Source organism: Ranitomeya variabilis, chromosome 2, assembly GCF_051348905.1.
Source record: "Ranitomeya variabilis isolate aRanVar5 chromosome 2, aRanVar5.hap1, whole genome shotgun sequence".
In the NCBI taxonomy this organism is placed as follows: Eukaryota; Metazoa; Chordata; class Amphibia; order Anura; family Dendrobatidae; genus Ranitomeya; species Ranitomeya variabilis.
In genome coordinates, this window is record NC_135233.1 from 1,099,923,581 (window position 1) to 1,099,949,920 (window position 26,340).

Here is a 26,340-nt window from a genome sequence, read left to right on the forward strand (position 1 = left end):
CATGCTGCAAGACTGCATTTGCCGTGACGATCAGTGGGCTTCATACAGTCTGATCAGAATGCTAAACTAAGAACCTCATGTTCAGTTATATATATTTTTGCCTAGCGGCATTAGATCATTGTACGATTTTTGGAGGTGCTGTCCATTCTCTTCAGCATATTAATTACTATATTCTTATCAAGGAAGTTACATACAGTCTCTTGCAAAAGTATTCACTCCCACTTGGCTTTTTACCAATTTTGATACATTACAACCTGTATTTTATTATTATTATTATTATTATTTATTGTTATAGCGCCATTTATTCCATGGCGCTTTACATGTGAGGAGGGGTATACATAATAAAAAACAAGTACAATAATCTTGAACAATACAAGTCATAACTGGTACAGGAGGAGTGAGGACCCTGCCCGCGAGGGCTCACAATCTACAAGGGATGGGTGAGAATACAGTAGGTGAGGATAGAGCTGATCGTGCAGCGGTTGGTTGATCGGTGGTTACTGCAGGTTGTAGGCTTGTCGGAAGAGGTGGGTCTTCAGATTCTTTTTGAAGGTTTCGATGGTGGGCGAGAGTCTGATGTGTTGTGGTAGAGGGTTCCAGAGTAGGGGTGATACGCGAGAGAAATCTTGTATACGATTGTGGGAAGAGGAGATAAGAGGGGAGTAGAGAAGGAGATCTTGTGAGGATCGGAGGTTGCGTGTAGGAAAGTACCGGGAGATGAGGTCACAGATGTAAGGAGGAGACAGGTTGTGGATGGCTTTGTACGTCATGGTTAGGGTTTTGTACTGGAGTCTCTGGGCAATGGGGAGCCAGTGAAGGGATTGACAGAGGGGAGAGGCCAGAGAATAGCGGGTATTTAAATATTTTTGTAATCCGATTTGTTTGTGAGGCATCAGCACTTAATAGTCTAAGTTGTTGAAGTGAAGTGAGAACAATATAGGCATAAATTAAATTTATGGGAGCAAATAACTAAAAATTGGCATGTGCATATGAATTCACCCCTTTTGCTATGAAGCCCCTAAAAATTTCTGGTGCAAGTCATTCCATTCACAAGTCCCCCTGTGTGCAATCTAAGTGTCACGTGTTTGTCAGTATATACACTTTACCTTTTCTGAAAGGCCACAGAGGCTGCAGCACCATTAACAAGAGGCAGCACTAACAAAACCACGCCCTGAAGACCAAGGAGATCTCCAAACACCACCATGAAGACCAAGGAGATCTCCAAACAACACCATGAAGACAAAGGAGATCTCCAAACAAAATCATGAAGACAAAGGAGATCTCCAAACAACACCATGGACACCAAGGAGATCCCCTAACAAGTCAGGGACAAAGTTGTTAAGTACAAGTCAGAGTTGGGTTATAAATAAATCTTCCAATCTCTGATGATCCCCTGGAGCACCAACAAATCCATCATCAAATGGAGAGAACATGGTACCCCAAGAAACCTGCCAATAGAGGGACACCCACCAAAACTGTCATCCCGGACAAAGAGGGCATTAATCATGGAGGCATCACAGATACCAAAGGTAACCCTGAAGGAGCTGCCGAGTTCCCAAGCAGAGACTGGAGTATCTGTCCATATGACCAGAATAAGCCGTACACTCCAGAGGTGGCCTTTATGGAAGAGTGGGCACAAAAAGGCATTTACTTACACACAAAAACTGTAAGGCTCGTTTTGAGTTTGCCAAAAGACATGCGGAGACTCCCCGAATCTATGGAGAAAGATGTTGTGGTCAGATGAGACCAAAATGTAACCTTTTTGGCCAACAAGGTAAACACTATGTCTGGCGTCAAACCAATACAGGTCATCACCCCAAGAACACCATCCCCACTGTGAAATATAGTGGTGTCAGCATCATGCTGTAAATATGTTTTTCAGTATCAGGGACAGGGAAAATGGTCCGAGTGGAGGGGAAGATGGATGGTGCGATATGCAGGGATATTCTTTCGCATGGAACGGGCAAAAATCCCAGTGGCCAGATGTGGAAAGCTCATAGAGACTTTTCCAAAACCACTTGCTGCTGTAGTTGCCGCAAAAGTAGGCTCTACGAAGTACTGACTTTAGGGGTGTGAATAGTTATGCACACTGAAGTTTTCAGTTATTTTTTCCTATTTGTTGTTTTCTTCACAAAAAAAAGAAAAGCAAATGCTCACAGTTGTCGGCATGTTCTTTACATGAACTGATGCAAACCCTGAAAAAAAACAGTGAAATTCCAGGTTGTGAGGTAGCAAAACATGGAAAATGCCTCAGGGGTGAATACTTTTGCAAGCCACTTTATATGCTGTTTAAACATTTGTTCAAAGATCTTTCCTGGTACAGAAGTAAGGCTCACTGGCCTGTAATTTCCTGGATCCACCTTTCTTTTGAAGATGGGGACAACATTTTCCCTTTTCCAATCTTCATCCCTGAAAAAAAACAAGATACAAAATATATTTGTATCCTTGCTCGGGTGCTAACCGAGTGTCTTCGGCGTGCTCAAATAACACAGGTCAACAAAAAAAATTTTTTTTTCTGGTGTCCAAAATATTTTAATGAATTTGGGGTATTTTTGGGGTGCTGATTCTGAATATACTATCAGTTTTGCCAGATTGGCTCAAGTTTTTGACATTTTTGGTATCTTATTTATAGCACTTGTTGGTAAATGCGACGCATCATCTCATTAATTTCTTTGGATTAGTACTTGAACTGAGCAGTTCTCAATATAGTTTTGTGTTAATTAGTGTTCTAAAAGTTTGTTCATAGCTTGATTTTTGCACTAACTTTATGTTGTTGTCTGTTTTCCAGTGAAAAGCATGAACTCATCAAGAAGAAGTTGTCTTAACGATCCAGACTCATTCTGTTACATTTGTGGTGAATACACACTGCCAAAACATAGAAGAAACATAACAGACTTTGTAAAAAAAGTGTATTTTGCCTATTTTGGGGTTATGCTTGGGGACCAAGACAAGTTTTGGGCACCACACATAGTGTGCAAAGCATGTATCGAATTATTACGAAAATGGAGCAAAGGACAAAGAAAAAGCTTCAAATTTGGTGTTCCAATGGTGTGGAGAGAGCCAAAAAATCATCATGATGACTGTTATTTCTGTGCAGTGCAAGTGCAAGGATTCAATAAGCATAAGAAACGAAAATGGGAGTAACATGGAATTTGCAAGAAGGCCTGTCCCTCATTGTGAAGATGTGCCTGTACCTGTGTTTACCATAAATAACAGTCATCATGATGATTTTTTGGCTCTCTCCACACCATTGGAACACCAAATTTGAAGCTTTTTCTTTGTCCTTTGCTCCATTTTCGTAATAATTCGATAAATGCTTTGCACACTATGTGTGGTGCCCAAAACTTGTCTTGGTCCCCAAGCATAACCCCAAAATAGGCAAAATACACTTTTTTTACGAAGTCTGTTATGTTTCTTCTATGTTTTGGCAGTGTGTATTCACCACAAATGTAACAGAATGAGTCTGGATCGTTAAGACAACTTCTTCTTGATGAGTTCATGCTTTTCACTGGAAAACAGACAACAACATAAAGTTAGTGCAAAAATCAAGCTATGAACAAACTTTTAGAACACTAATTAACACAAAACTATATTGAGAACTGCTCAGTTCAAGTACTAATCCAAAGAAATTAATGAGATGATGCGTCGCATTTACCAACAAGTGCTATAAATAAGATACCAAAAATCTCAAAAACTTGAGCCAATCTGGCAAAACCGATAGCATATTCAGAATCAGCACCCCAAAAATACCCTAAATTCGATGAAATATCTTTGGCACCAAAAATGCTGTTGACCAGTGTAATTTGTTTGAGTCTCGGTGGCTGCATGTCTTGCTTCTGTTCGACTGCCGTAACACATGCAGGGATTGCCTAACAGGCGCGAGACATGCAGCCGCGGGGACCCGAACATATTATTCGAACACGCTGAAGACACTCGGATTTGAAGAAGGCGGGCGATTTGAGTCATCGGAGCGTGCCCTAGAGTCTTCCTTTTTCTAGAGGAGAGGCAACCATTCAACTCTATGGGTGAGGAGAAAGACCGATCTCACAAGGATCATCCGGATTACATCAATTTTTTACATACACATTGCAATTATTAACATAGGAAGTTGTATTTAATCTTTTATTTTTAACTATTGATCAAAACTGACCCACGGATGAAAACCAGACAATTTTTCATCCGCTTGTCTGAAATTGGTCGTCAGTGGGAATATAAATTAAGCTTTACATTTTTTTTCCCCAATCCTTCCCATCGCTAAAAAATATTTACCCAAAAGGTTTTTCTGTTTCCTTTCACCCATGATGGCACACTCGAAAGAGGGACTCCGCCTTTCAAGGAAAGGAAACCTAAGGAATGAAAAGGAGCAACCTGTGCAATAGCATCAGTGGTTTCCTGTCCCTGAAGAAGGAACCTGCCCCCTGATGTTTGTCCAGGAAGAAGATCAAGGATTCGCTACACAGTCCTTGTCCGGTTCACCTTCTGGACAAGTGGGGCCAAACCCGACTGTGTTCAGAGGGGCTGGCAGACCGTCTGATAGATATGCGACATTTATGACTTACCCCTAACATGATGAGGAAGGTCTGCATGTCTCGGCTTTCCCAGGGTAGGAGGACCTTTCCTCAGCTCTGCACCTCACTCTCCAAATGGAAATAGCTTAAGCGTCTCCTTCAAAGAGGTATCTGGGACGGCTTCCCAAAAAAAACCAAATTGATGTAGTTGTGTATAAATGATCATTATCGCCTTTCGATGGTTTAGGGGTGTTTAAACACCCACTAGATAAAAAAGTGGATAGCCTCTTGAGAAGAAGCTGGGAGTCTTCTGCAGATTCCTTAACCGGCCAAAGCAGATACCTGTAGGATCAGGTCGTTAATGATACGGCTGGACCTCCGGGAAGCTCAATGACGTAATAAAACCTCAAGGGTTAGCATTTTTCCTCTCTCCCCATGATGCAGAGAGCTGCGGCATATTTAGCTGACCCCTCGGCAGAAACAGTCTCTTTGCTGTGGTTAAAGTGTTGGTCAGGGGACATACTGTCTAAAGCTAGACTGTTACACAACTGGCCAAAGGGGAAGATATCCTGGAGAAGGCAGGGGACAACAAAAAGGGGGTTCCGAACCTGGTGGTGCAACTCTTTTAAAAGGTCTTTACGTAAGAGGATACATACATATACATGTACATATACAGCAAGTGAAATAAGTATTGAACACGTCACCAATTTTCTAAAAATCTATTTCTAAAGGCTCTATTGACATCTTACCAGATGTCGGTAACAACCAATCCAATCAACACAGGAAAGAAATCATCCATAGATGTCCATAAATTATGTGCAATAATGAGAAATGACAAAGAAAGCGAGGAGCAATAAGCCACGGAAAGTCCTGACACCAGATGAAATCTATCAGTAATTAGAAAGCAATCCTTCCCCTTACTGACAAATAATAGCTGGTTCAACTGATGGCAGATAAAGAGGTGTCTAATTACCAAGTTGCCACACAAGAAAAGTCTCATTATGGGAAAACCAGTGCGCCGTCTCAAGACCTTCACAACCTTATTGTTATAAAAAAAATACTGATGGCATTGGTTACAGAAGAATTTCTAAACTATTGAAGGTTCCAGTGAGTGCTGCTGGGGCATAATCCAGACATGTCAAGAACATCATTTCACCATAAACCGTCCACGACCAGGTGCCCCCTGCAAGATTTCACCATAAACCGGCCACGACCAGGTGCTCCCCGCAAGACTTCAGACAGAAGAGTGGAAACAATTATCAGAAGCATTGTCCAAGAGCCAAGAACACCTGTAGAGTTACAGAAAGACCTGGAATCAGCAGGTACAATTGTCTCAAAGAAAACCATAAGTAATGCACTCACCCTTTATGTCCTGTACAAATGCTCACCACAACACCTCTGTGACCTTTATGCACTCACCACACAACTTCCATGGCCCGTATGCACACTCAGCACACAACCTCCATGGCCTGTATGCACGCTCAGCACACAACCTCCATGGCCCGTATACAAGCTCACCACACAACCTCCATGGCCCATACGCACGCTCACCAAACAACCTCCATGGCCCGTACGCACGCTCACCACACAACCTCCATGGCCCGTACGCACGCTCACCACACAACCTCCATGGCCCGTACGCACGCTCACCACACAACCTCCATGGCCCGTACGCACGCTCACCACACAACCTCCATGGCCCGTACGCACGCTCACCACACAACCTCCATGGCCCGTACGCACGCTCACCACACAACCTCCATGGCCCGTACGCACGCTCACCACACAACCTCCATGGCCCGTACGCACGCTCACCACACAACCTCCATGGCCCGTACGCACGCTCACCACACAACCTCCATGGCCCGTACGCACGCTCACCACACAACCTCCATGGCCCATACACACGCTCACCACACAACCTCCATGGCCTGTATGCCCGCTCACCACACAACCTCCATGGCCCGTACGCACGCTCACCACACAACCTCCATGGCCCGTACGCACGCTCACCACACAACCTCCATGGCCCGTACGCACGCTCACCACACAACCTCCATGGCCCGTACGCACGCTCACCACACAACCTCCATGGCCCGTACGCACGCTCACCACACAACCTCCATGGCCCATACACACGCTCACCACACAACCTCCATGGCCTGTATGCCCGCTCACCACACAACCTCCATGGCCCGTACGCATGCTCACCACACAACCTCCATGGCCTGTATGCCCGCTCACCATGCCTCCATGGCCTGTATACACACCACACAACCTCCATGGCCTGTATACACATCACACAACCTCCATGGCCTGTATACACATCACACAACCTCCATGGCCTGTACGCACGCTCACTACACAACCTCCATGGCCTGTATGCACGCTCAGCACACAACCTCCATGGCCCGTATACAAGCTCACCACACAACCTCCATGGCCCATACGCACGCTCACCAAACAACCTCCATGGCCTGTATGCACGCTCACCACACAACCTCCATGGCCCGTATGCACGCTCACCACACAACCTCCATGGCCCGTATGCACGCTCACCACACAACCTCCATGGCCCGTATGCACGCTCACCACACAACCTCCATGGCCTGTATGCACGCTCACCATGCCAGACTCCAATGGTGAACAAAAAGCATGTTCAAGCTCATCTACAGTTTGCTCAGCCACAATTAGACAAATTTATTTACTACTGGGAGAATATAGTCTGGTCAGATGAGACCAAAATTGATCACCTTGGATGCCATAATGCACACCATGTTTGGAGGCCAAAAGATACCACTTATCACCCCAAAAACACCATACCAACAGTGCAGTTATTACAGTAAGCGTGCTCAATACTTTTTTCCCTGTTTCATTTCTCATTATTACACAATTTATGAACACCTAGGATTTGGTTTCTTTGCCTGTGTGGACTGGATGTGTTATCGACACGTGGGGATAATTTCATATCAATAGCACCTTCAGTAATAGCATCACTTAGAAACTTGGGTGACATGTCCACTACTTCTTTCACCCGCTGCAAGTATGTATGTGGCGGGGGGAAATCTCCTATCCATATCACCACTCCACATATGATGACAAAAAGAAAACAACAATGCAGACTTTTTTTTTTAAGTCGCGATCAACTAAGACAATGGGAATGGACATGGAGTTAAAAAATGGTTCAGATTGAGAGCCAATAGTGGTCTATGGAAATAGATCTATTTGCCTTATTACTACTAATTATTATAGCGTCAATTATTCTACGATGCCTTACACCGACAGGTCCAGGAGGAGTGAGGACCCTGCCCGCGAGGGCTCACAGTCTACAAGGGATGGGTGAGGATACAGTAGGTGAGGATAGAGCTGGTCATGCAGCGGTTTGGTTGATCGGTGGTTACTGCAGGTTGTAGGCTTGTCGGAAGAGGTAGGTCTTCAGGCTCTATTTGAAGGTTTTGATGGTAGGCGAGAGTCTGATGTGTTGTGTTAGAGAGTTCCAGAGTATGGGGGAAGCACGGGAGAAGTCTTGTATACGATTGTGGGAAGAGGAGATAAGAGGGGAGTAGAGAAGGAGATCTTGTGAGGATCGGAGGTTGCGTGCAGGTAAGTACCGGGAGACGAGGTCATAGATGTACGGAGGACACAGGTTGTGGATGGTTTTGTATGTCATGGTTAGGGTTTTGTACTGAGTCTCTGGGTAATGGGGAGCCAGTGAAGGGATTGACAGAGGGGAGAGGCCGGGGAATAGCGGGGGGACAGGTGGATTAGTCGGGCAGCAGAGTTTAGAATAGATTGGAGGGGTGCGAGAGTGTTCGAGGGGAGGTCAATGGAAGCAACAGAAAGGTAAGGAAGTTGTTAGTGGGTTCCCCGCTGCCACTCAATGTGGGATTTCAGACTGACCTACATTTTTTATCTTTAAATTTCCTCTAATTCCAATAATTCTCAAAAAGATCTTACAAGAGTGATTCTGGTATCTGCTATCATGCGAAGGAACAACCCTCTTTCTTTGCACAATTAACTTATTTTTAAGCAACAAAACTTCCATTTGCCTGCAGCTAGCACTTTGGAGGAGGTCTCTTTATGGTCCATCTAGTGGTCATCTGTTCAGCCATGTTTTGGGCTTTTTATTGTTTTTTATTTGTAACTTGTTCACTTGTGTTGTAAAATAAAGATTCTACACATTTTGTATGTTATTGTGGGTGATCTTGACCAGTACACACACATTTCTCTTCTCGTTTCTGTCTCTGGTAGCTGTTTTCTGGCCCGAGTGGCCAGAGTTCTCCTACGCAAGAGTTATGTCCGTCTCCAATCCTTGGGTTCTACCAGGGACTAATCCCTCATTCTCAAGTATACAGGCCACATCGACAGCATGGAATTTGAAAAAGAATTGCTAGAGAAATTAAAGAATTTATAAAAAAAAAGTCTAGAGGGTTGGGGGGTTGTCAGTGAGGTTTCTACACTACATAAAAGTAGGAAGGCAAGAGCCACAAGATCATATGGTAGAAGAAGGCGTAGATTCCAAAGTAGCTCAGGGCTACATGAGGACCACCACCTATCAATGAAATCCATTTTGCCAGATTTCCAGGATGGGTTGTGGGAGGACGGTCTATGAGTACACTCAAAATAAAGGTGTCTGCTTTTGATTTTGTAAGTGCTCGTTGATTTTCCAGGTTTATAAAAGCAAGTATTGGGTACAGGCCAATTCTCAATCCAATAATTTTGTTCCTGGGACTTAAATTTGGTACTTACAGCACTAACTGAAGCCCCTTTGAACTCCTGGATTCAACTCTTGTCAGGGTCATCACGCTCAAGACTATCCATCTCGTGACCCAACCTCCAGATCTTAGGCTAGTCACCTTCACTCTCTGAGTCTACTACATTTACTAAGTATTCGAGCAGAGTTGGGTTAAAACTAATGAGAAAGTGTGGTCGGATAAGGTGTTATCCCAGCAAGCTCATGCGGTGAGCATCTTCGGAGTACTCGAATGCTGTTTGAGGCCCCTCGGCTGCATGTCTCATGACTTTTCGATAGCTGCAACACATGCAGGAATTGCCTGTTTGTTAGTCAATCCCTCCATGTGTTGCAACTGTTGAAGAGCCTCAAGACATACAGCCATGGGGACTCGAACATAGCATTCAAGTGCGCCAAGATACTCATCGCACGAGCGTGCTAGAATAACACCTTATCCGACCATGCTTGCTCATTCACTACCTCCAGCCTACCTCCCCCAGGTATTCTCTAGTCTTCACAGGAATCAAAATACTCTCCTTCCCTTGTTTGTGCAAAACCTAGAGCCCCTAAGGGTACCGTCACACAGTGCCATTTTCATCGCTACGACGGCACGATTCGTGACGTTGCAGCGTCGTATAAGTATCGCTCCAGCGTCGTATACTGCGGTCACACGTTGCAATACACAGCGCTGGAGCGATAATTTCATGACGTATTTGCGATGTAGAAGCCGTTGGTTACTGTGCGCACATCGTATACAACCTGTGTCACACAATGCAATCATGCCGCCACAGCGGGACACTAGACGACGAAAGAAAGTTTCAAACGATCTGCTACGACGTACGATTCTCAGCGGGGATCTGGATCGCAGTAGCGTGTCAGACACAGCGATATCGTAAATGCATCGCTGGAACGTCACGAATCGTGCCGTTGTAGCGATCAAAATTGCACTGTGTGACGGTACCCTAAGGAATGGAGTTCTATAGTCAAAGATGTCACAATCCTGGATAACGTGCTCATCTCTCCATCTCCTTTCAAGGCCCCAAAAGAGGTTTTGGGGCCTTCAAAAGGAACCTTAGCTAGATGGATTAGAACAAGCCAGCGTGGTTGGCATATTCAGCAAGTGATCAGACAATTCCTAGGGGCCTGACTGCTTATTCAACTAGGGCCATTTTGACCTCCTGGGTGGAAAGAGCGAATGCTCCTGTCCTTCAGAGATGTAAGGCTGCAGCCTGGTCCTCACTGTGCGCCTTCTATCAGCACAATAGGTTGGACTTGGGTTCTTTAGTTGATCTCATCTTGGGGAAAAAGTGTAACAGGCAGCAGTCTCCCTCAGGGTTGAGGTTTCTTACTACTTTCTCTGGGTTGCTGTCATGGGTGAAAGGAAAACACATTACTTACCGGTAACAGGATTTTCTAGAACCCATGACAGCACCTTTTCTATGCTCTTTCACTGGTAAATTGGTGGGTCAAATTTGGTTCCTCACGGGTGTCGTGGTAAGAAATACCGGATTACTCTCCGGTAATGCTCTTTTATAGAGCCCACGACAGCACCCACTGAGAGAGGGGATCCGCCCCTAGGAACAGGAAACCTACAGAGAGATAAAAGTGGCGGCCCCCCCTCGCTCCTCAGTTGTTTTACAGAGAAAAGGAGGAACCGCCGCCAGGTTTTTTAGTTTAACAGGTTCAGACATATATACATATCTACAACTTCATATCATATTACTCTATTATATACATCTCCCTACTAAGACACCACGTGCAACTAAATAAAGAAAAAGGGAGGGATGTGAATGGGTGCTGTCGTGGGCTCTATAAAAGAGCATTACCGGAGAGTAATCCGGTATTTTCTATTCGCCACGACAGCACCCACTGAGAGATTTTCAGAGACTATATATTGGGTGGGTTAACTGAATCAAGAACCGAAACCCAAAAGGTTAGATCAGAAGCAGCAGATAGGTCTAATCTATAGTGCCTATAGAAGGTATTTGGTGAAGACCAAGTTGCAACCTTACATATAAGGTCTATCGGCACATTCGCCCTTTCTGCCCAGGAGGTCGACACGGCTCTTGTGGAGTGTGCTCCCACATGCATTGGAGGATCTCTTCCTCCAGCTTTATACGCCAGGATTATGGCATCTCTAATCCAGCGTGATAGCGTGTTCTTTGTGACTCTGGAACCCTTGGTTTTACCCTGGAAAGACACAAAGAGAGCCCTACTCTTCCTCCAGTCCCTAGTCCTCTCTAAATAGGCTAGAACAGTTCTCTTAACATCTAGGGTGTGAAGTCTAGCTTCTTCTGGAGTTGAGTGGTCTTCATAGAAGGTAGGTAACAAGATCTCCAGGGATCTATGAAAACTAGTGGCTACCTTAGGGAGATAACAAGGGTCAGTTTTCAAAATTATTCTATCGGATGTTACGGATAGAAAAGGAGGGTCAATTGACAAGGCATGGAGATCACTCACTCTTCTAGCGGATACTAACGCTACCAACAATATTGTTTTTAACGAGAGGTTTTTTAAAGAGGCTGCATGCAGAGGCTCAAACGGGCTCTGTGTTAAGGCATCTAGGACCAGAGTTAGATCCCACTGAGGCACCTGTGGTATATGAATAGGTTTTGACCGCTCACATGCTGCTATAAAACGAGAAATCCATTTATCTCCTGCCACATCATAACTAAAGAGGGCTCCCAGAGCTGAAACCTGGACTCTTAGAGTATTTACAGAAAGCCCCAATTCAAGTCCTTTTTGCAGGAACTCCAATATTGAAAATATAGGTACTTTAGCAGAAAGTTGTGTTGTATGAAATTGAAGGAATTTTCTCCAAACCCTGACATAGATTTGGGTAGTAGAAGGCTTTCTACTCTTCATAAGAGTATCTATAAGCCCACTAGAAAAACCCCTTAGAGTTAGTAAGTGCCTCTCAAATTCCATACAGTCAGATTCATGCCTTTTACCCGAGGATGGAAAAACGGTCCCTGAGACAACAGGTCCTTGGTCTGAGGCAGAATCCAAGGGTCTGTAGTTGACATCGCCATGAGCCAGGAGAACCATGGTCTTTTGGGCCAGAATGGGGCTACCAACAGAACTCTTGCCCCCTCCTCCCTTATTTTTCTTATTACTATAGGTAATAGATTCCATGGAGGGAATGCATAGGCCAGGTCGAATGTCCATGGTACCTGAAGGGCATCGAATATGTCGGGGTTGTCCAGTCTGCAAAGGGAAGCAAATGTTTCGACCTGACGGTTGGACCTTGTGGCGAATAGGTCTGTTTGAGGCATGCCCCATCGGTCTGTTATCAATCTGAAAATCTTTCTGCTGAGCATCCACTCCCCCTGATGAAGGGTACGGCGACTGAGGAAATCGGCACGAACGTTGTCTATGCCCCTGATGTGCACTGCTGATAAGGACAACAGATGACTTTCGGCTAACGTCATGATGTCCGATGAGATTTTCATAAGATTTTCTGACTGTGTACCTCCTTGATGATTCAAATAGGCTACTGCCGAGGTGTTGTCTGAGAGGACCCTTGTGTGAGAGCCTCGTAGCTGGGGAAGAAAGTGGAGCAGGGAATAATATATGGCTTTTAATTCTTTTACATTAGAGGAAATAGCCAATTCTGATCTGGACCAAAGGCCCTGAACCACCTGATCCCCAAAATGGTCCCCCCAACCTTCCGGACTAGCATCCGTGGTTACTATGGTAGAAGGGGTGATGACCCATGGTACCCCTTGTGATAGATTTTCCCAATCTAACCACCATGTAAGGGAGTGTACTACCTCTGATGTTAGAAAAACTGTTCGATCTAAATGTCCCCTATTTTTAATGTCCTCCTGTAATATGAATTTCTGGAGCTGCCTGGTATGGAACTGTGCCCATTTAACCGCAGGGATACATGATGACAGTGAACCTAACAATGACATGGCATTTCTCAGTGACATATTACGTTTTCTGATTGCTAAGCCCACTTTGCCAATAATGGAAAACTTCTTATCATCAGGCAACCAACATTTTTGGTCTACTGAATCCAGAAGGAGTCCTAAGAACCTTTGACAAGTGACGGGTTGGAGCCTGGATTTTTCCCAGTTAACAATCCATCCAAGCGTTTGTAAAGAGAACGCCACCTCCTCTAACCTTTGCTCACATTGTAAGGAATTTTTTCCCACAATTAGTAGGTCATCAAGATATGGGATGACCAACGTGTCTTTTAATCGTAGAAAGGACATTACTTCCAAAAGTAACTTAGTAAAGACCCTAGGAGCCATAGATAGACCAAAGGGCATTGCCCTATATTGTAGATGACGAACTTGACCGTCTATAAAAACTGCTACCCGAAGAAACTGCTGGTGTGACTGGTGTATAGGGAAATGGTAATAAGCATCCTTAAGATCCAGTACTACCATGTAACAGTTAGGGAATAAATTTTTAATGGCTGATCGAATGGATTCCATTTTAAACGTTGTGGGTCTTATGAACGTGTTTAGTTTTTTCAAATTAAATATAGTTGTAAAGGAACCGTCAGGTTTAGTAATCAGAAACAAGGGGGAGTAGAACCCCTTCCCTGTTTGAGATGACGGAACCTCCATTAAGACTCGTTTGGCAAGGAGGGACTTAACTTCTACTTCCAGTGCTTCTTGTTGTAGTCTGGATTTTAGGGAGGTGAGCAGGAAGGAATTCGGAGGTTTTCGGATGAAGTCTAGGGTGAGGCCTGAGGATATTAATTTTATGGCCCATGGGTTGACAGCTATTTCTCTCCACTGATTGATAAAACCCAGTAGTCTACCGCCCACTGGTGGAATAGGGTTCCCGGAATTTTTCGGCTGGCCTGAAGGGACGTTTGTTAAACAAATTGCCTTTCTGCCTGAAGTCTTTGTTCCTCCATTGGTTTTTAAAGCCTCCCTTTCTGCCAAATGTTGGCTTCCTGAATGCCCTTCTGTAAGCAGGAACAAAGGGATTAGGAAAACCCTTCTTGCGTTCACCCGCCTTAGTGAGTATTTCATCCAAAATAGTTCCAAAGAGGTACTCACCCTGACAGGGTATGGCACATAATTTGGATCTGGACTGGGCATCTCCCTTCCAGTTTTTTAACCATAAAGCTCGGCGAGCAGTATTAGAGAGGCTAGCTGTCCTGGCCGCGAGGCGGAGAGAATCTACGGAGGCATCGGATATAAATGCCGCAGCACCCTTAATCAAGGGGATGGATGCACGCAATTTCTCCCTAGATACACCACTTTTGATATTCTGGTCCAGCTGGTCTAACCAAACCAGCATAGATCTACTGGTACATGTGGCTGAGATTGCCGGCCTGAATGCAGTGACACAGGCTTCCCACGATTTTTTTAAAAGTGCGTCCGATTTTCTATCCATGGGATCGGATAAGGAGCCTGAGTCTTCCACTGGTAGAGAAGAACGGCGAGAAGTGGATGCGACGGCCGCATCAACCTTCGGTATTTTAGCCCAGGCATTTAAATCCTCGTCATCAAAGGGGTAACGTCTCTTACAGGATACTGGTGTAAACCCCTTCTGCCCTTTGCTCCACTCTTTCTTAACGAGGTCCTTTATAGCCTGGTTCACTGGAAATACGTGGCCTTTTCGCTGAGAAAGACCCGCGAACATGACCTCCTGGGCCGTTTGGGGTTCTTTAACCTCAGACACCCCCATCGTTTTCCTTACTGATTTAACTAGATTATTTACTCCATCAGTTGGGAAACAAACATGGTCCTCCTCATCTGAGGAACCAGACAAGTGAGAGACGTCTGAATCAACCTCTCCACTTTCCGCCGATGTGTCAGCATTAGGTGAGGACTTTCTCCTACTCCTCTTTTCAAAACTGTCGGAGGGACCACCACTCAACGCCTGGAGTTCCTCCCGAATCATTAGCCGTATTTCGTTCATTTTAACGGACTCTTCCTGCCGCAGGGTGTTATCTATGCATGCCTGACACAATCTTTTAGAATAAGAGTCAGGTAGGGGCTCGATACATATAGCACATTGCTTGTGCTTGGTCTTCCCTTTACTTTTTGCCTAAAGAAGGACATAAGCAGAGGAGACTAATATAAGCTTCTATGGAGCTGCATACCCAATCATCCTGAAGTATACTATATACCGGCTGTTGGGTGGATCGTCCGGCCTGGGGTGTGGAACGAGATGATTTCCTTCCTGATTTGTCAGTGGAATCACTTTCTAGAGTGTCCACTATTCCTCTTTGCAGCATTACCACTTTGTACTAGTGGCTCTTCTACGGGGTGCTCACTGACTTCCTCATGGGACGACATAATGCACGCTGTTTGCTCTCCGTAAACGGAATTTATAGTGCAGGCTATCAATTACCCAGCCCCCGCAGCTGCAACCTTTTTTTTTTTACCTGTTACTCCTCAGGAAGCCTGTGAAAACAGCCAGGAGGAATCCAAGATGGCGGTTCCCCCGGAAATACAATGCCGACCTCAGGGGTTCGGCCATACTACATCCGGGATCCCGGACGCACTGCGCATGCGCCGGCGTCTGCCGCAGATTTTCCGGCACTGCAACCCCGCACATCATACCTGAAGGACCGGGGAGAGCCATCGCTGTTTCAGCGCCACATCACTCCAGACCAGGACCGACCAGGTATTTCCACACCGCCGTGGTCGTCCTCTAACAACGATGTCCCAGCAGGGAGACCGTTGATATCTTCAGGCCCCACTGTTCGGCCGCCGCAGATGAGGAGGGAACCATCAGGAACCCCCGACTCTGCTTTTACTCGCTCTGGAGCCCGTGCCGCTCAGCAGAGACGTACAGGCGGCATCCAGGCGAGTTTTTCCTCTTCTTAGACAACTACAGAGATCTTCTCTGTGGGTTTCCTTCTAGGAACAGGAAACCAACTGAGGAGCGAGGGGGGACCGCCCCTTTTATCTCTCTGTAGGTTTCCTGTTCCTAGGGGCGGATCCCCTCTCTGTGGGTGCTGTCGTGGCGAATAGAAAAATGCGTTTTCGTTGATGTATGTACTCGAAGCAAGGATCACTAAGCTATGACTCTGGACACATCATACGACAAGAGCAAATCACAAGAGGACTTGATCGTCGGAAGAACAGAAGGAACAAGGCAATGAGGAAGATCAGGAACCCAATGTCTTGATACCATCAAGATATTGGCAGATTGGGAGAGGCTGCTCTTTTTTATTCTTTAGGTTTCTGATCCTTGAAGGTTGGATCCTCTCAGGTGCACCATCATGGGTTCCGGAAAATCCCATTACCGGTAAGTAATGTAATCTCACAGATGATCACTTCATCTACTTGCAATGTCATTCTCTAGAAATCCAGAAATAAAACCCTACAAGACCACAGATGACACAAGAATGGAAACCCTTAGATTTTATTTTCAGTTTTATGGGTGTTGAGGCGTCAGCCCCTCTAGTGTCCTACACAGGTTCAATACCGTAAATGACCAGATAAATATTTAAATAAAAAAAGATGACCTAAAACAAATAGATTAATGACACCATCGACATTCGCACGAGCACAGATACATATGGCACATCCGATGCAGCACACGGGAGCGAGCGATGGATGGATTGGTCCCGACCCGCATACAGTCCATTACACTTCATGCGTTAAGGCTTTACATTTAACATGATTTTTTTTTAACAAAAGAATTGTATTTTTATCTGGGAAAATTGCTAATTTTTTGTTAAAAAAAGAACAAAAAAAAACAATTTTGGTCAAATCCCAGAAAACTAAAAGCTGTAGAAAAAAAAATGTCAGTAGAAAGTCAGGATTTATTTTTATCCTGCAGTTGTATCATTAAAATATATTTACAGAAGTTTCCACGAAATAAAAACACCAAAAAAAAATAAAATTCACATTTGACGTCAATTTTTTCAAAACTTAAAATACTTAAATACTTCTCAGTCTGGCATTGCAGCGGGTACACAGGGATTTAGGGATAGCTGCAAAAAAAAAAAACAAAAACAAAAAAAAAAAAAAACTCCCCCAAAAAAAACATTCAAGGGTAAGCGCAGATTCAGATTATTCTTCCAGTCATAGAAAGCCGGAGCCAACGTTCCTGCTATTAGAGAACGAGGTGAGGGGGGGACGACGACGCGTCAGCCATCAAATTCCTATCCAATAGTCTTTAAATTCTGATTTATTTGCCAAATAATCCTTCATTTTCAAAGTCCTATGAAAAAGGAGGCGGTTTGTCGGCTTCTGGAGGACTCACGTGGTTACGCCTGTCAATGCATATTGGTGCAATACCACAATTCTCCTCTAGTGGCCACTGCAGGGAAAACAGATAGCTGCAGCCTTCCCCTAAGATCTGATCGCCGGTGATTTCAGCTACCAGACCCAAGATGATAAAGTAAACCATAAAATCCTACACCATTATGTATTCCAACTGCCTTACAGTGATTTATATATTAACTGATGGCAAAAAACAGTGTCCCCCCGACCTCAAAAAAAAAAAATGAAAAAAAAAATTGTGCGTACTAAAAAAAAATAAAATAAGCATCTTCAACATGAAATCTGAGGACACGAATTTTTAGAAAATAAGAAAAATTGGCAACTACATCTCATGGTATAAATCAGAATCCAATCCCTTAAAATGTAAAAAAAAAAAAAAACGCAAACAAAAACGACAGACATTATAACGACACTTATGTTACACGTGACACCACTTGACCGCGCACTTGGGACCTCCAGGTGTACCCTGTCCGTCAGGAAACAGACGGCTTTAGATACACCCTTCATTCAAGCACGGGAAGAAGGTTTCAGATATTAAAAAAATAAAAAGTTAGAGAAAAATCGGCATGCAAGTCTTTTCCCACCACCAAAAACGGAGAAACCAACAATAGAAAAGTTAGCACCAGACAAAGGGAGGGCCGAGATGAGGGCGAGCACAGCGGACAAAATGTATTTCTTGTAACCAATTTAGGTCCCCCCCAAATTAATTTATAAAAGGCAGAATAGGTGGGTCCTGCCCGGTCTCCTGGGGCTTCTACCCTTAAGACCTGAGTAATATGAGACAAACAAGTCAACCCCAGTGCCACGACCAGGCAGGACTGTACCGCTATGAGATGGACTGACTGCAGTTGTGGGGGAGGAGCATCCTGGTGGCAGTCTTGTGGGAGGAGCATCCTGGCGGCAGTCTTGTGGGAGGAGCATCCTGGCGGCAGTCACGTGACTCCATCCGCAGCTGCACTATTAATCAGACCTTCTAGCTATACGCTCATGTGGAAGACGTTCAACACCAATCATACTCAATCGGCTGAGGTTTCGGGGGTGGAGGAGACCTTTAGACTCCCTCAGTAGTAAATAGTCCTGAAAACCGGGACAGAAACCCTTCCTCGAGACTAGCTCTGAATGAAGACCAGCTTCCGTTCACCAACAGCAAGCAGATCTAGGGATGGCAGAACTTTAAGTTACGAGATGACGTGACATTATTGAGGAGGACACAGTACCTGGCGCTGTACCAGAGAGAATGGCGGGAGGACGGGAAGTTAAAGAAACGGTAAAGGAGTCACCGACGCATTCTACGACGGACGATGTGCGGCGATTGGATGAGATAACATCACATGACCACTACAAGAAACTAAAACGTTACCGTTATGCAAATCAATAAAAATGATTAAAAATTAAATAGAGCAGCCGGCGGGGTCGGTGTGTGCTCCGCATATCACGCGTGGTCCTGGTCAGCGCGGCTTCATTGGGGGCTTGTGCTGCACCCGGGAGATCTCCAGTAACGCTTCAAGTGCCGGGCAGCATGGGGTACGGTAAAGAAAGAAGTACAGTAGGGGACGGTCTGGGGGGGGGGGACATTCAGCCGGTCTATTATTCTGGACAGTAGAGTCTTGTAGGTTCCCCCACCAGATCTGCGGCACGCTTGGCAGCGGCGGTTTTCCTGGGTGGTGATGGACGAGGTTGGCGGAAGGTGCTGCTCCGTCTTACAGAACCTCCGCAGACTGCAGGCCGATCTTCTCCTCTAGTCAGTCAACATTCGGCTTCTTCAGAGAGAACGGGTAAATGTTGAAGTGTTTGCTCAACTGGTTCACCTGCGAGAGCAATAGAGAGAACAGTAACCATTAGATCGGGCATCTTGGATTTCAATTTGCCCAGTCCTTCTGATGTTACAGGAAATAAGTTGCCAGTTGAGGCGCCGGCGGTGGTTCATTCGCTCCCCGTAATGAGGCGGAAAGCCGCTAGTCCGAGCTCCTTGGGCACAAGGACATCTATGGCCTCTAAAGTGTAAGAACTGTGCCGAGGTCCTTAACACTTTGTGGTCTGAGCTGAAGAACCGAGTTTTAGGACGTGGCCCCCTGTCAGAGGCGCATACGTTACTCACCACTGTTACTCCGTAGTGTAAGTGTGCGATGGTAACCAGCATCGTCAACACCGTGAGCAGCAGAGCCTCCGTATCCGGAGCCAACCCCGAGACCACGACGAGCACCACCAGCGTCAGAGGAACAAGGAGCCAGCTGAGAGGTTGGCACCGGGTGTTACTCATCTGACACACGATCAGCTGGCACTAGGGGGAAATCAGGAGGCTTATAATGAGCAGGAGGAGGGTGGAGGAGAAGCACAGGGGCGTGGAGACACTTACCGTAATGTTAGCAAAGGTGGTCCCCACCATGAAGTAGAAGAGCCGGGGATGAACCTCCAGGATGTGAGAGGGTGAGGCGAGCACCCACAGCGTGGACAGTATGAAGAGCAGCACGGGGGAGAGGAGCGGCAGCATGAACTCGTACAGCGTCGTGTGCTTCAGAGTGTTGTTCCGATAACCCCTGACCGGCAAGGAAAAAAAAAAAAAAAGGGTGAAATACAACCAAGGAAAACATCAGCAAGCAGCATATCAATTCCAGGCGAAACAAAAATTACTCTCTCCTCCCCCCATACATCATGTCATCGGATATCACTGCTGCATACTGTAGGGTTCTCGCTGCCTGTGACATGCTGTATGCCGTGCAGTCTCCTGGACCTTCCCTGCCTGTGACATGCTGTATGCCGTGCAGTCTCCTGGACCTTCCCTGCCTGTGACATGCTGCATGCTGTGCAGTCTCCTTCCTCTCCTGGACCTTCCTTGCCTGTGACATGCTGTATGCTGTGCAGTCTTCTGCCTCTCCTGGCCCTTCCCTGCCTGTGACATGCTGTATGCCGTGCAGTCTCCTGGACCTTCCCTGCCTGTGACATGCTGCATGCTGTGCAGTCTCCTTCCTCTCCTGGACCTTCCCTGCCTGTGACATGCTGTATGCCGTGCAGTCTTCTGCCTCTCCTGGCCCTTCCCTGCCTGTGACATGCTGTATGCTGTGCAGTCTTCTGCCTCTCCTGGGCCCTTCCCTGCCTGTGACATGCTGTATGCCGTGCAGTCTCCTGCCTCTCCTGGGCCCTTCCCTGCCTGTGACATGCTGCATGCTGTGCAGTCTCCTTCCTCTCCTGGACCTTCCCTGCCTGTGACATGCTGTATGCCGTGCAGTCTCCTGCCTCTCCTGGGCCCTTCCCTGCCTGTGACATGTTGTATGCCGTGCAGTCTCCTGCCTCTCCTGGGCCCTTCCCTGCCTGTGACATGCTGTATGCTGTGCAGTCTTCTGCCTCTCCTGGGCCCTTCCCTGCCTGTGACATGCTGTATGCCGTGCAGTCTCCTGCCTCTCCTGGGCCCTTCCCTGCCTGTGACATGCTGTATGCCGTGCAGTCTCCTGCCTCTCCTGGGCCCTTCCCTGCCTGTGACATGCTGTATGCCGTGCAGTCTCCTGCCTCTCCTGGGCCCTTCCCTGCCTGTGACATGCTGTATGCCGTGCAGTCTCCTGCCTCTCCTGGGCCCTTCCCTGCCTGTGACATGCTGTATGCTGTGCAGTCTCCTGGACCCTTCCCTGCCTGTGACATGCTGTATGCTGTGCAGTCTTCTGCCTCTCCAGGGCCCTTCCCTGCCTGTGACATGCTGTATGCCGTGCAGTCTCCTGCCTCTCCTGGGCCCTTCCCTGCCTGTGACATGCTGTATGCCGTGCAGTCTCTGCCTCTCCTGGACCTTCCCTACCTGTGACATGCTGTATGCTGTGCAGTCTCCTGGACCCTTCCCTGCCTGTGACATCCTGTATGCCGTGCAGTCTTCTGCCTCTCCTGGCCCTTTTCTGCCTCTCCTGGGCCCTTCCCTGCCTGTGACATGCTGTATGCCGTGCAGTCTCCTGCCTCTCCTGGACCCTTCCCTGCCTGTGACATGCTGTATGCCGTGCAGTCTCCTGCCTCTCCTGGGCCCTTCCCTGCCTGTGACATGCTGTATGCTGTGCAGTCTCCTGGGCCCTTCCCTGCCTGTGACATGCTGTATGCCGTGCAGTCTTCTGCCTCTCCTGGACCTTCCCTGCCTGTGACATGCTGTATGCTGTGCAGTCTCCTGCCTCTCCTGGGCCCTTCCCTGCCTGTGACATGCTGTATGCCGTGCAGTCTCCTGGACCTTCCTTACCTGTGACATCCTGTATGCTGTGCAGTCTCCTGGGCCCTTCCCTGCCTGTGACATCCTGTATGCCATGCAGTCTCCTGCCTCTCCTGGACCTTCCCTGCCTGTGACATGCTGTATGCTGTGCAGTCTTCTGCCTCTCCTGGCCCTTTTCTGCCTCTCCTGGGCCCTTCCCTGCCTGTGACATGCTGTATGCTGTGCAGTCTCCTGCCTCTCCTGGACCCTTCCCTGCCTGTGACATGCTGTATGCCGTGCAGTCTTCTGCCTCTCCTGGACCCTTCACTGCCTGTGACATGCTGTATGCCGTGCAGTCTCCTGCCTCTCCTGGGCCCTTCCCTGCCTGTGACATGCTGTATGCTGTGTAGTCTTCTGCCTCTCCTGGGCCCTTCCCTGCCTGTGACATGCTGTATGCCGTGCAGTCTCCTGCCTCTCCTGGGCCCTTCCCTGCCTGTGACATGCTGTATGCTGTGCAGTCTCCTGCCTCTCCTGGGCCCTTCCCTGCCTGTGACATGCTGTATGCTGTGCAGTCTTCTGCCTCTCCTGGGCCCTTCCCTGCCTGTGACATGCTGTATGCTGTGCAGTCTTCTGCCTCTCCTGGGCCCTTCCCTGCCTGTGACATGCTGTATGCCGTGCAGTCTCCTGCCTCTCCTGGGCCCTTCCCTGCCTGTGACATGCTGTATGCTGTGTAGTCTTCTGCCTCTCCTGGGCCCTTCCCTGCCTGTGACATGCTGTATGCCGTGCAGTCTCCTGCCTCTCCTGGGCCCTTCCCTACCTGTGACATGCTGTATGCTGTTGTTGTTAACTCTGTTTTTGGGCTCCCTCTTGTGGTCACAAGTGGTACTGTGTGAGTGCTATCTTTGGGCTCCCTCTGGTGGCTCTTTTTGTCATTCTGCAGGTCTGTGGCTGGGATCAGCTGTCTCGTTATATGCTGGTTGGTTTCCCATTTAGCTCACCTGGACTTTCAGTTGTTGCCTGCTGTCGATGTATTCAGTGCTATTTTGATCTCTCCTGACTACCTTCGTTATCAGTCTCTCCAAGAGAAGCTAAGTTTCTGTTTGTTCATTTTTTGATCATCAGTGTTCAATATGTTTCTTGGTTTATTATCTGTCTTTGTCCAGCTTGCTAATATGTGATTTCCTTGCTTGCTGGTAGCTCTAGAGGGCCGAGTTTCTCCCCTCACACCGTTAGTTGGTGTGGGGGTTCTTGAATTCTCAGCGTGGATATTTTGTATAGGGTTTTCTACTGACCGCACAGTTTCCTATCTGTCTTCTGCTATCTAGTATTAGTGGGCCTCATTTGCTGAATCTGTTTTCATTTCTTCGTTTGTATTTTCCCCTTACCTCACCGTTATTATTTGTTGGGGGCTTTCTATATCTTTGGGGTTATTTCTCTGAGGCAAGTGAGGTCTTACTTTCTATCTCTAGGGGTAGCTAGTTTCTCAGGCTGCGTCGTGACGTCTAGGAATTCAGGCACGTTCACCGGCTACCTTTAGTGTGTTTGGTTAGAATCAGGATTGCGGTTAGTCCAGTTACCACCTCCCTAGAGCTCGTTCTATGTTCAGTTACTTAGCTCGTCAGTTCTGTGATCCTCAGCCACTAAGGATCATAACAGCTGTGCAGTCTCCTGCCTCTCCTGGGCCCTTCCCTACCTGTGACATGCTGTATGCTGTGCAGTCTCCTGCCTCTCCTGGGCTCTTTTCTGCCTCTCCTGGACCCTTCCCTGCCTGTGACATGCTGTATGCTGTGCAGTCTCCTGCCTCTCCTGGACCCTTCCCTGCCTGTGACATGCTGTATGCCGTGCAGTCTTCTGCCTCTCCTGGACCCTTCACTGCCTGTGACATGCTGTATGCTGTGCAGTCTTCTGCCTCTCCTGGGCCCTTCCCTGCCTGTGACATGCTGTATGCTGTGCAGTCTTCTGCCTCTCCTGGGCCCTTCCCTGCCTGTGACATGCTGTATGCCGTGCAGTCTCCTGCCTCTCCTGGGCCCTTCCCTGCCTGTGACATGCTGTATGCTGTGTAGTCTTCTGCCTCTCCTGGGCCCTTCCCTGCCTGTGACATGCTGTATGCCGTGCAGTCTCCTGCCTCTCCTGGGCCCTTCCCTACCTGTGACATGCTGTATGCTGTTGTTGTTAACTCTGTTTTTGGGCTCCCTCTTGTGGTCACAAGTGGTACTGTGTGAGTGCTATCTTTGGGCTCCCTCTGGTGGCTCTTTGTCATTCTGCAGGTCTGTGGCTGGGATCAGCTGTCTCGTTATATGCTGGTTGGTTTCCCATTTAGCTCACCTGGACTTTCAGTTGTTGCCTGCTGTCGATGTATTCAGTGCTATTTTGATCTCTCCTGACTACCTTCGTTATCAGTCTCTCCAAGAGAAGCTAAGTTTCTGTTTGTTCATTTTTTGATCATCAGTGTTCAATATGTTTCTTGGTTTATTATCTGTCTTTGTCCAGCTTGCTAATATGTGATTTCCTTGCTTGCTGGTAGCTCTAGAGGGCCGAGTTTCTCCCCTCACACCGTTAGTTGGTGTGGGGGTTCTTGAATTCTCAGCGTGGATATTTTGTATAGGGTTTTCTACTGACCGCACAGTTTCCTATCTGTCTTCTGCTATCTAGTATTAGTGGGCCTCATTTGCTGAATCTGTTTTCATTTCTTCGTTTGTATTTTCCCCTTACCTCACCGTTATTATTTGTTGGGGGCTTTCTATATCTTTGGGGTTATTTCTCTGAGGCAAGTGAGGTCTTACTTTCTATCTCTAGGGGTAGCTAGTTTCTCAGGCTGCGTCGTGACGTCTAGGAATTCAGGCACGTTCACCGGCTACCTTTAGTGTGTTTGGTTAGAATCAGGATTGCGGTTAGTCCAGTTACCACCTCCCTAGAGCTCGTTCTATGTTCAGTTACTTAGCTCGTCAGTTCTGTGATCCTCAGCCACTAAGGATCATAACAGCTGTGCAGTCTCCTGCCTCTCCTGGGCCCTTCCCTACCTGTGACATGCTGTATGCTGTGCAGTCTCCTGCCTCTCCTGGGCTCTTTTCTGCCTCTCCTGGGCCCTTCCCTGCCTGTGACATGCTGTATGCCGTGCAGTCTTCTGCCTCTCCTGGGCCCTTCCCTGCCTGTGACATGCTGTATGCCGTGCAGTCTTCTGCCTCTCCTGGGCCTTCCCTGCCTGTGACATGCTGTATGCTGTGCAGTCTCCTGCCTCTCCTGGACCCTTCCCTGCCTGTGACATGCTGTAAGCCGTGCAGTCTTCTGCCTCTCCTGGACCTTCCCTGCCTGTGACATGCTGTATGCTGTGCAGTCTTCTGCCTCTCCTGGGCCCTTCACTGCCTGTGACATGCTGTATGCCGTGCAGTCTCCTGCCTCTCCTGGGCCCTTCCCTGCCTGTGACATGCTGTATGCCGTGCAGTCTTCTGCCTCTCCTGGGACCTTCACTGCCTGTGACATGCTGTATGCCGTGCAGTCTTCTGCCTCTCCTGGGCCCTTTTCTGCCTCTCCTGGACCCTTCCCTGCCTGTGACATGCTGTATGCCGTGCAGTCTTCTGCCTCTCCTGGACCCTTCCCTGCCTCTCCTGGGCCCTTCCCTACCTGTGACATGCTGTATGCCGTGCAGTCTTCTGCCTCTCCTGGGCCCTTCCCTGCCTGTGACATGCTGTATGTCGTGCAGTCTTCTGCCTCTCCTGGGCCCTTCCCTGCCTGTGACATGCTGTATGCTGTGCAATCCTTTGCCTTTCCTGGGTCTTCCCCTGCATCTGTCTCTCTCAGCCTCCTATTCACAGCTGGGGAATATATACATATCTATGGTCATATCCCTTTTTTTAAGGTCTGGGCAATACATTATGGGACATGTAGGTACCAGATCTACCGACTACATTAAAGGTGGTGGATTATCATCTTCAAAGCAAGTTATGTATTTATTGGTCCAGGATGTAGGGCTTCTCCTATGGCTGAGTCAAATATCTACGATAGGAGTCAGCAGCAGTCACAGACCTCACATGCAGAGGTGGTGCGCATGCGTGACCTCTGCTCCGGCCTAAGGGCGCATGTCAGAGCTGTGTACTTGGGATTGGTGGGGTCCCCAACAATCAGCACGCTATCCCCTCTAAAGTTCTGGGCCTAATGGATATGTCAGACGGCAGGGCCATCGCCCGATTCGTGCACTTACTTGTAAACATTGTACAGACTCATAGGAAGAGTCACGGTCAGTGCGCAACCTGCAAAACAAAGACGGCGTCACTGAGAAAGAACAGGACAGCGCCGCACGACAAAACGGGGGCAACAAACAGCGAGGACAGATCTACAGACATCTGACAACACGGCGAGGTGTGAACGATGCCGAACACACGATAACTGGAGAAAACGTGCAAAACTAACGAAGGAAGAGCGAACAGGTGACATCTCACCGACAATCATTGAAGTGAAGAGGTCTCTGTACAGCACGGTGTAAAAGGCTGGTTTATACCAGGCCTCAACCCCGACCACGGCCGTCACCAGGTACACACCCGAGATTGTCTGCAAGAGAGGGGATCAGCGGCCCATCAGTCTCACTCAACTGCGGACATCCCAAAAACCCCTTACCCACTAGCCGCCGCAGACTCTCCCACCCAATCCACTCCCGAAGCGGCCCCACAGCGACCACAGAACCTCCCGACGAAGGCTCCCCCAGCTGCCATAGACCCTCCAGATGCAGCCCCCTGGCTG

The 26,340-nt window shown here is 47.6% G+C and overlaps 1 protein-coding gene across 1 annotated transcript in view; it reads right to left on the bottom strand.

The window, feature by feature from the left end:
• Positions 1-16,568: 16,568 nt before the first annotated feature.
• The window catches only part of SELENOI (selenoprotein I), a 28,320-nt gene continuing 18,548 nt past the window's right edge, over positions 16,569-26,340 (bottom strand). The window contains exons 6-10 of the mRNA XM_077291835.1: positions 26,043-26,151; positions 25,805-25,853; positions 19,807-19,987; positions 19,549-19,731; positions 16,569-19,258 (exon numbers count right to left, since the gene is read on the bottom strand). Of these exons, the coding sequence (XP_077147950.1) occupies positions 19,151-19,258; positions 19,549-19,731; positions 19,807-19,987; positions 25,805-25,853; positions 26,043-26,151 (630 nt within the window). The 3' untranslated portion in view covers positions 16,569-19,150. The remainder of the gene's footprint in view (positions 19,259-19,548; positions 19,732-19,806; positions 19,988-25,804; positions 25,854-26,042; positions 26,152-26,340) is intronic.